We start from the raw sequence: 9,958 nt of genomic DNA, 5'->3' as shown, positions 1-9,958 counted from the left end.
GGCGCTTCGGGACGGGCGCCGAATGCCCGACGGGCTCGGCTGGGATCTTTGGCCTCCCGTTTCCCCACTCCCTCCGCCGACGGGGCGCTCCCGTTTATTGGCTTTTCCCGCTAAACCCGCTCCGCGTTAAGCGTTCCCACAGAGCGCCGCTCTCCTGCGAGGCTGGAAAGCAGCAAAGGCTCCTTAATGCGCGGCTGAGCCGTGCCGCTGCGGAGGCTTCTAATCCTTATCTAATCCCCGTGAGAGATCAATGAGACAATCAATCGCGACCTCCTCGGGCGCTGCCGTCGAGGAGCGATGTAGCCGGACTCACGCCACGGCATCCCGGGGTTTGGCTCTCATCTGCGGTGCCTCCAGCAGCACCTCTGCAGCCCCTCCTCACCTGCAGCCCACCGAGGCAGCCGACCCTCTGAAACGGCCCTACTCAGCATTTGGGTGCGTTTTCTGGCTCTTGTAGCCAAAATAGTGGCTGGGGGATCAGCCACGGCACGGGTAGGCCCGCGGAGCTGGTGGGGCACGTGTCGCTCACGTGCTTTTCGGGAAACGTTTCCCCAGGTTGTAATTGTTCCTGGCTGCTGGCCTCCGGGGTTGGCATGCAGTGGCCCCGCTGCAAAAGTCATGAAAATGCAGTTTTCCCATGCTTTTAGCATGAAACTGTGTCAAGAAAAGAAATCCATTAGTATTTCAGTTTCTGATGGATGAAGGAGGTGGCCTCGGAGAAGTGGATGTGCTGTTTAATGGAAAGCCTTGTCGCGGGAAAGGAGATGAATGATGAAATCTAACCTCTCCTCTTCAGCGTTTCCCTGCATGGGAAGTAAACACCTGGCAGTAAATGGGGAAAAGCCAGTGTGTGGGTCATTCCCATTAAACCCAAGTATGGTAGGCAAGGGGCTGACCCAGAGAGGAGCTGAAAGGGCAAAGTTGATAATGTTTAGGCAAATGTAAAAATCTGCAGTTTGAAGTAGTCATACCGTTACAGCAAGGGCTGGTTTTGTTAGGAAAGCAATTTTGTAACTTTCACAAAGTTTAGAAAGTGTGGCTCCCATTTTCTCACTGAGTTCTCACTCTTTATTAGTGGCTTCTTGAAAGCGTAAGTTTGTCTAGTGACCATTCAAGATACCTGCATATTTACAGATGTTGGTCTGGTCCTGAAATACTAAGACTGAGTCTTACCTTATGCAAAAAGTTGTAGTGGATTCAATGGGGAATGGTTGCATGACTGAGAACTGCTGACAGCAGTTATGCCTTCCCCTTAGAAAGTGATTTTTTTTTTTCTTTTCTCCAGCACGCTTAGCACCATCATTAAAAAACATGACTTGAGGGAGCTTTGTTTTGGCAAATACTTCTAATTTCTTCAATGTCTGTAGCAACAATGTACTTCTTAGCAGCCCTAGGTATGTTTTACTCCCTCTGGAGCTCCATTCAGTAATTTGTTGACTCAAAAGTGAGAATGGCCTGGGGTTTAGTGACTTCTTGAATTTTTGTTTGTGGTGGTTTTGAAAACTTGTTGTTTGGAGGTGACTTTCGTTATCCCTTTACCATCCACCTCTTTTTTTTTTAGTAGTTGAATCTTCCTGCTGTTCTTTATGGCCCTTTTGGGTAAATACTAGAGTGTACTTTGCAAAGTACCATTACAGATGCTGAGTTCACAGTCTCTAACTAAAGATACAAAAATCCATAAGTTTAGCTTTGTAAGTCACCTAAATTGCAGAGTAATGTTTTTCAGAATAGAGTTTAAGGGACTGATGTTAGAGCTGTATTCTTGAAAAAAGCAGAAATGCAATAGTTACCCAAAGTCCTCAACTGTTCTTAATGGTTCCCCACTAACTATAGGGCTTGGGTTTTCTCTCCCCATCCTTGAATTCCAAATTAATTCAAAATTTCTTGCCACTTATGATAAGCACGTGGAACGCAAAGGGCACCAGTATTCAATCCAAATGTGTAACAATGAATGAAGCATTTTTGACTTGATGCTATATGTGCTTGTAAAACAAACAGAAAGACAAGGGTGACGATATTTTCTGCTGGAAAGTCTTTCAGATCTTGTGTGCCACATGTGTTAGCTGTCATTTGGAGGCTGCCAACAGCAGCTTGTCTTGAGGGGGTTTGGTTGCTTGTCTCAGTTCCTGATTTTTTTTCCTTTTTTCTCTCTTTTTTTTTTTTTTTTTTTTATTTTCCCTGTTTAATCACATTAGAAGTTTTGGAAGAACTGCCAGAAACGAGTGGGAAAACAACACGGCGTTTCTTCTTTAATTTAACTTCCATCCCTACCGAGGAGTCTATCACCTCAGCTGAACTCCAGATTTTTCGGCAACAGGTGCACGGAGCCTTTGAGAACAACAGCAGCTACCATCACCGTATTAATATTTATGAAATTATAAAGCCAGCCACAGCCACCTCTAAGGACCCTGTCACAAGACTTTTGGACACCAGGTTGGTGCATCATAATGCAAGTAAATGGGAAAGTTTTGATGTAACGCCCGCTGTTTTGAGGTGGATTGCACATGGACAACCTAATCATGGGTTTGTGGTAGAGGTGGTTCACTTGGACAAAGAGAACAGTGCCTCCAAGAGGCACGTTAGGATTAGCAGGTCTTTACATCAGGATGAAGATAGCTGGTCTCAGCTCAGGCCATTGTTAGTAACGTTTGGGCATGATGGCAAGGGACACCCGCTCCATAAAAGAGAAAAGCGTCAAGCGAAACACAAACAGCGTAAACGCCACAAATACAGTTGCAAAAGGCATCCGTTGTATGTGGACTTCAATGATGTGGGGTGGAATGACTGGATTGTGGCCCCGCCGGGGTATAGTGCCTTTTACTGCCATGGGGAATGTCCTTTTCCACTGGCAGACCATCTAAACTCAACAAACCATGCCATTGTTCAGACTTTGGTCAATTCAGTGAATTCCAAAATCCCCAAGGCTTGCTGTGTGCCGACAGAACTGAGTGCTATTTCCATGCTCTACCTTGATGAAAATGAAAAAGTTGTATTAAAGAACTACCAAGATATGGTCGTGGAGGGTTGTGGGTGCCGCTGACACAGCAAATATATTAGACAAATGCAAAAAAAAAAGAAAAAAAAAAAAAGAAATAGCTGACACTTTAATATTTCCCAATGAAGACTTTATTTATGTAATGAAATGGAAAGAAAAAAAAACACAACTATTTTGAAAATATATTTATGTCTACGAAAAAGTTGGGAAAACAAATATTTTAATCAGAGAAATATTCCTTTAAAGATTTTAAATGTATTTTAGTTGTACATTTTATATGGGTTTAACCCCAGCACATGAAGTATAATGGTCAGATTCTTATTTTGTATTTATTTACTATTATAACCACTTTTTAGAAGAATAGCTAATTTGTATTTATATGTAATCAAAAAAGAAAAAAATATAGGGTTTGTAAATAATTTTCCAAAATTGTAGCTGTTTCAATTGTGTGTATTTAAGTTGAAAAGAATACATGGAAGGTTACTATGGCAAAGTGCATAGCACATTTGCTTTCTGCTGTGCTACTGTTAAGGTCACAAGTTCAAGTCCAGAAAAAAGTGGATAATCCACTCTGCTGACTTTCAAGATTATATTGTACAATTCTCAGGAATGCTGCAGGGTGGGCTGTCCAATCCATGAGAACTGGCATCCTCTTTAGGTGGAACATTTGGATAAGAACCAGACGTTGCTGATCTAGTATAAATACTGCTATTCCCAACTAATTTGCGGCGTGAATATAAGAAGGGCCAATAGAAATCCTATGGGAGGCGGGGGTGGGGGAAGTCTGAATCCTTTCTAGACCTACAGAAAAGTGAATGTTTGATGTTTCCTTTAAAAGTCCTTCCTTTAAAAGTCCTGGCCAAATATAAAATAATAAAAGCTAAAATGTCATCCTTTTTTTCTGTGATTATCTATGCTAAAGAGGGATACTTAACCTTATTTGTACCAGCCCTTGTCTTTAACAGTTGGAAAAGCATTGCATACTTCCTCACCTCAGAGGAGAGCTCACTTCTGTGGAGTGTTATAGTGAAGTTAATCTGCAATTTTTGCCCTGCATACAGTGAGCTCTTGTCATGTGCAGCCTCCTCTCTAACCTCAGCTGATGGGTTTGCTCTTTGGCAGATCAGCATCTCTTCATTTCCAGGGTTTTGTGTTTGAAACTTTTTTTTTTTCCTTCCCGAATGTTTAAATCTATTGCAGATAATAAATCATAGAACTCTGATATTTCTTTCTGAAAAGTCCAGCCTATAAAAAAAACAGTTCACCTGTGCAGCCATCACAAGAGCAACTTGTGGTTACATCTTTTTTGCTTTTTAAATCCTTCCCGTGAGGGGCAAAGGCGTGATTTGCAGTTGGCAAACGCAGCATCAAAGCTGCTCCTGACGGTGCCTGTTGTGTGGTGCAAGCCTGGTCTGGCAGTCAGGTCACTGGGGAAGCTGAGCTGAAATAGCAGAGGGGGAAAGTGGCTTAAATGGGCTCCTTGGTCATCCCCTTGAGCTCTGGTGTGGATCCACTTCTGGGTTTGGTGAACTGAGGCAGCAAGTCCTAAAGCCACGTGTGCAACGGGCCCTTTAGAGACCTTTCTAAGTCAACTCTGGGGATCTCTGATTTGGGCCTCTTACTTCTTATTAACAAAACCCTTTTCTTTCTCATGACTCTCCCCAGAATCTTTCAGTTTTGTTTTTTTTTTGCCAGAATCATCTGGGCTGCAGCGAAGGTACTAAATAGAAGAGATGATCAGAAAGGCTAACTTGATCAGCAGGTCTTCTTGTAGAACAGCTCTCTACTGCTAATAATCATCACAAAAATCAGTGGGTGCAGAGGATAGGAGAGAAAATCTGATTTCCTGTTGGCTGCCTCTGCTTTTTATCTTGTGAGCTTAAAAATACCTTAGACTGTAAGCTGCTGTGGCGAGATAAAAACTTATGTATTTCTTTGTACCAGCAGTATTTTCAACAGCTATTAGAGAACAGTCCACCACTCTGCAGTTTGGCTCTGCTTGTTTTTGAGAGGTAGCTGATGTTGGTCATGCTGATACTACGTAGTAGCCCATGAGTTGACTGAGTGGACAACCTCCAGGTGGTTTTTCTGGTGCCATTCTTGGGTCTAATATTTTTAGTGGGGAAGTTAAGTTTGCCTTTTGCTTGCTTCCACCTTTCCTGGTGATGGATGAGTTTATGGCTGTTGCTTTGGCAAGGGCGTCGGTCCCAGGATGTGAGAATTTGTTCACTGTGGTGTGTGGCTGTGCCAGTCAAGTCACAGCTGTGTTAGTGCACTGTAAAACCTAAGCCTGTGAAAGCTGGGTGTAAAGTGCTGAAAATGTGATGATGAGCAGGGAAGGTATGATCCCAAACCCACTGAAAACTGTAAAGAACCCACAGCACTTCCAACCAGATCCTCAACTCCGGTGTTACAAGGCTCAAGTTTCACAGCTCCTTCATGTGTAACGAGACTGAGGGAGGCTTTTTACAGAGTGGTGACTGCTTGACTTGTCCTGTAAGGCATGAGAACACGTTGGTGCTAATCTTGTTTCCAGAAAAATTGGCTGTGGCACTTGTCTATGCATGAGCAGTAGCTGGTCATGGCGTGATGCTGCATTCCTTGCAAAGTTAAACCTCCTGTTGCTTGACAAAGATTCTCATCCTTAGTCAAATACACTGTGAAGCCAATGTAGAGTTGTAAACCTATTAAGACCTGCTCTCGTAAGCATTTCTATAACTGAGTAGTGTTAGTCACAGAATCATCAGTTCCACGCTGATTTTGAGGAGGAAATGTGCACTGTATGAGGCTCAGCACGTCAGTACATTTCTGCAGAATCAGTTTTGTAATGTATCTTTAAGTCCTTAACTTTTGGCCTCGGTCTCTACATTGGAGACTTGAGAGTGCTGCACTAAAGACTTTGTTTAGGATTTAAGGTAAAAGAAACAAAACAAACTTTCATAGATGAGTAGTAGAAAATTCTCTTAGAGATGAGTTGGGTTCCTGAATCCTTTTAGGTAGGGCTGATGATCGGACAGGCCTTCTCAAAGGTTTGGGCTTTCTGACATCTTTTAAAAGTCTGGTAATGACTGCTAAATAATGCTAAATACTAATGGTATGCTGTCACCACAGCACTCCAGTACTTACTTTAGTTATTTAGTACTTACTAGTGTTATAATAATCTACAAGGAGAAATGTGCTTTTTTTTTTCCTCTTAAGAGGAGGAAAAGCAAAAGATTTTGAAGGCAAAACTGCCTTTGTTACCTTATAGCCCCTAAACATTTTGCTTCTAGGCACTTATATAATCTAGGCAGAGATTGTGATAGATAATGTCACCCTTTGTGCATTTCAGATAAGCATCTCTCTAAACACAAATGTGATCAGCATCTCTCCTTGTCCTTTTGAGAGTCAGTAGCAGCTTTGTCGAGTGGCTTGATAATTTTTGCGCAGAATTCAGTTGGACTTCTGTGGTCAGCACCATAAAAAATGACGCGGGAGGATCGTCAGCTGAGGTAAGCTCTCCCGAGAGCATTGCCCATTCCCAGCGAGCAGGGGCGGCTCTGCTGCTCACCTGGGCTCACTACAACCAGGCCTTTCCCACTCCTGTGGGGTTTGGGTGGCCACAGACCATCACCTGCTCCCCCCTGCCAGGCAGCTGAGATCTCACATCCATATCGTGAGGCTTGGAGAGGAACATGATTTATTGTACTCTCAGCTTTGGAGAAGGAGCTCATCTGGACTGCATTTATACTAGACCCACTTTGCTACACTATTAGAGGAGGATAATTATTGCACTATTTTATTGTATAGCTATTCCTAAATTGTAGATTTTTGGGGGGGTTTTTTGGTTGTTTTTTTATTGATTTCAGGAGGCAGCTAATTGCCATATGGCAGCTTGATGTTAATGTTTTATGAAGATCAGGAAACAAAAGTTTATGAAAAGCTTTTGTATAGTAACTGCAGAGTTTCAAGAACTGTTTTATACTTCCTGACAGTGCAGGTCTGGCTTAATGGTTTGTTTTTATTGCTTAAGAGTGTAAACCTTTCTTTAGCCGATGTGTGGAAATTATATCCTCATCCCGCATTACGCATTTCTCATTGCTCATTACTCATTCCTGCTTTCATTGCTGCCATCTGTAATCAGAGCTTTACTGTTTCAACTGCATGCAAAATGCTCCTCTCCTTTGCACAGTAAGATACTTTTCCTTAGCACTCACCCACCCTTTCAAATAAAAAAAAAAAGGGAGGGGGAAGGGGGGGGGAAAGGGGGAGAAAAAGCCTACTCTGCCTATATTGTTTTTCTCTGTTTTGGGTGGAGTCTGTGTTAGATTTTGGTTGCTAGATGGTTTCTGTAGTAACAAGCAGAGAAAAATCCAAGACTGAAAAGGCACTTTTAAAGGTGCCATATCTTGCCTGAAGTATTATTTATCTAATTATGGATCTGGAATGTTTAGCTTCTCCTTTACATTAAGGCAACCCCTTTTGGTAGGGCAGACTGCTGCTGTGAGATCTTGATATGTAGTGATCTTACAACACGAGAACCACAAATCTTGTTCCAGTTGACTTAAGCTCCTCAAAATAATGATGAAAAGCCAAAGGCATTAAAATGTATTTTTAAAGATTGTTACAGGCACAAACCACTTTGGTTTTTAGTTACATAGGAAAGAAACAAGAAGCTAAGTTCAGAAGGACACTTGGACTGTACGTGTTACTGCCGTAAGGAATGTGTTGGATACAAGCAACAGTGTTTTATTTTGTTAGACTACTGTATACAAGGAAGAAGTCCCAGCTCCTTCAGAACATAACCTTACTCTGCTGCACTCCAAATTTTGTTGTTTATTTCTCCTAAGAGATTTTGCAGATGTGTGCCAAAGTAACTGTATGTGTCTACTACTTTTGCCTTGCTTGGGCACAAAAAGAATTCAAAAAGTATTTTAAGATTACTTCTTTCCTGTCTCTCCAGTACTAATCCTTCCTTACCTGTATTCCTGACAGCCTTGCCTGCAACAAGCAGTAATGGTTTCCTAAGGAGGAGTTTCCTCTCTTTTTGGAATCTAGTCACGTGTCAGTGCCCTCCAGGATTTAGCAACGTTCCGTCCGCGAGCCTTGAGCAGTGGTCACTTAGCAAAGCAGGTACACTGGTTTTGTCCTGGTTCTGTGTCCTTTACAGAGGCAGTTTGTCCCAGCCTCCAGCAGGATCTTAGTTTGGGAAGGTCTGGAGGCTTGCACCCCTGGGTGCAGCAGGAGACACCCCGTAACACCAGGGACTGTGTCTGTAACTTGCCAGAAGTCTGAGGGCCAGAGCTCGTTTGCATCTGTATTTCCATAGTGCTGTGAAGGCACTCGGCTGCAATACCTGCCTGGGCTTGTGCTGCCCTCGATGGATGAACAGAGGCTGAGAGCTCTTGGACTTCTCCAGGGGTAGGGAATCTGCAGTGGGCCAGCCTGGCTCTCATCTCCTGAGAGGTGGGTTTGCTCTTCACACCTGGGGCCTCTGCAACATGTGCTTGGCTGCCCACACAGAAATGAGAGCAGAGCCACTGGGTCAGGGCTGCGGTGGGAAGAAGCAGATCTGTGTGGTTTTAGTTCAAAAAAAGGCAGGGATTTTCATGGAAAAAAGTGGTAGGTGAGGCAAGTGCAGAAGGACTCCACAAGCTTTTGAATCTCAAAGCGTTAAAAGCTTCTAAGGGGACTTCAGGTAGAAAGATCAGAGCAGTGAATTGATAACATTATGAAAGTTCAGGTTCCCACAACGGCTGGACTGTGGAAGATTTACAATTTAATGAGGCTGATAATCCCATTAGAGATTAAATTAAGAAGGTTTTCCTGGGAGATCACCAAGAAAACTATGAATATTGTGCTGTAACTTGGCTTACAATGCCAAGGCAGTGGAGAGCTGACATGTACTTCTTGCACTGCAGGACACTGTTTCATTCAGTGTGGCTCATTAAAAGAGAGCCTTCAACTCCAGCAGTTTCACTACAAAGAGAAGCAAATTATTATTATTATTTTTTATTATTACTACTACTACTATTATTACTGTCATCATCATCCTGGAAACAATATGCAGATTAAAAGATGGAAATATCCGCCAGATCTGCAAATCAGCACAGCTCTCCTCACTTGGTTCTCAGACAATCCAGTCCTTTTTATTAAAGCAAATCCTCAGAGGGCAGGGTGACCACGGACAGAAAATAATGGATTTAAGGTAACCATTGACATAACTCCAGTAGCTTGGAACTTGCACAAACCACTTTTTATGGCATTCTGCACACCCCAGTGATGGGAAAGTGTTGTATGGAATAATGACTCTGTAACCACAGACTTCAAAAGTATAGAATGTCTGCGGCGTGATGGAAATAGCTGTTTCCACATCAATAATATACACACAGGCATACTGAAGCTTAATTGCAAGGCCAGTGGTGATGGGAGGAGGAAGGGGGGAGGGCTATCTGACTACAACTGCACCAAAAGCCTCTGCTTTACAGCCAGAAACAATGATTCATTTCATGATAAACTTGACTTTTGCATTTTTCTCATGACTTATTGGTAACTTCATATGGGACTTCACAGACCAAAGAAGTTATTGACTCCTTAGGAATTAGGAAGATGGTCAGGGTTTGTATTATTTCTTATAAACATCACTCTGGCTTTGTGTTTAAATTATTCTACTTTTAGGACAATTCTAACACAACCTTTCTACCTGCATTTTCTCTTACTTTGAATGAAAAAAACGTACTTACAAGCAGATTCTCATTTTAAGAGCTTTTTTTGGTTCATTTTCATGAAGAATCCTGATCTTCTAGTTGACACCATAATGTTAACATGAAGGCAGTTTTGATGTCACAGGCTGTTGCTATTGGACCAATTCCTAATGCACATGGAAGATGTTTTCCCAGCGCTGGCACTGTAAATAAAAGGTGGGCCCAGTAGCTTTAAGTGAAAAAATGAGCACTTTTGTTCTGCAGAATACTGGCATTATTG

At 42.5% G+C, this 9,958-nt stretch overlaps 1 protein-coding gene across 1 annotated transcript; it reads left to right on the top strand.

Moving 5' to 3' along the window:
• The first annotated feature begins 250 nt into the window (after positions 1-250).
• On the top strand, positions 251-3,886 carry BMP2 (bone morphogenetic protein 2). Its single transcript, XM_029961635.1, has 2 exons — positions 251-435; positions 1,999-3,886. Exons 1-2 carry the CDS (start codon positions 251-253, stop codon positions 3,038-3,040), a joined length of 1,227 nt encoding a protein of 408 aa, XP_029817495.1. The 3' UTR covers positions 3,041-3,886.
• The last annotated feature ends 6,072 nt before the right edge of the window (positions 3,887-9,958 follow it).

Source organism: Manacus vitellinus, unplaced genomic scaffold (assembly GCF_001715985.3).
Source record: "Manacus vitellinus isolate BGI_N305 unplaced genomic scaffold, ASM171598v3 scaffold_38_pilon, whole genome shotgun sequence".
In the NCBI taxonomy this organism is placed as follows: Eukaryota; Metazoa; Chordata; class Aves; order Passeriformes; family Pipridae; genus Manacus; species Manacus vitellinus.
The sequence above is the reverse complement of the archived record's forward strand: the minus strand, read 5'-3'. Positions and strand labels throughout refer to the sequence as shown.

Excerpts from the sequence above, each read along its gene's own strand:
- BMP2 (XM_029961635.1), top strand. The coding sequence starts at position 251 with ATGAGACAATCAATCGCGACCTCCTCGGGCGCTGCCGTCGAGGAGCGA. Across the intron at positions 436-1,998 it reads CGGCCCTACTCAGCATTTGG|AAAGACAAGGGTGACGATAT; the intron begins GTGCGTTTTCTG and ends TAAAACAAACAG.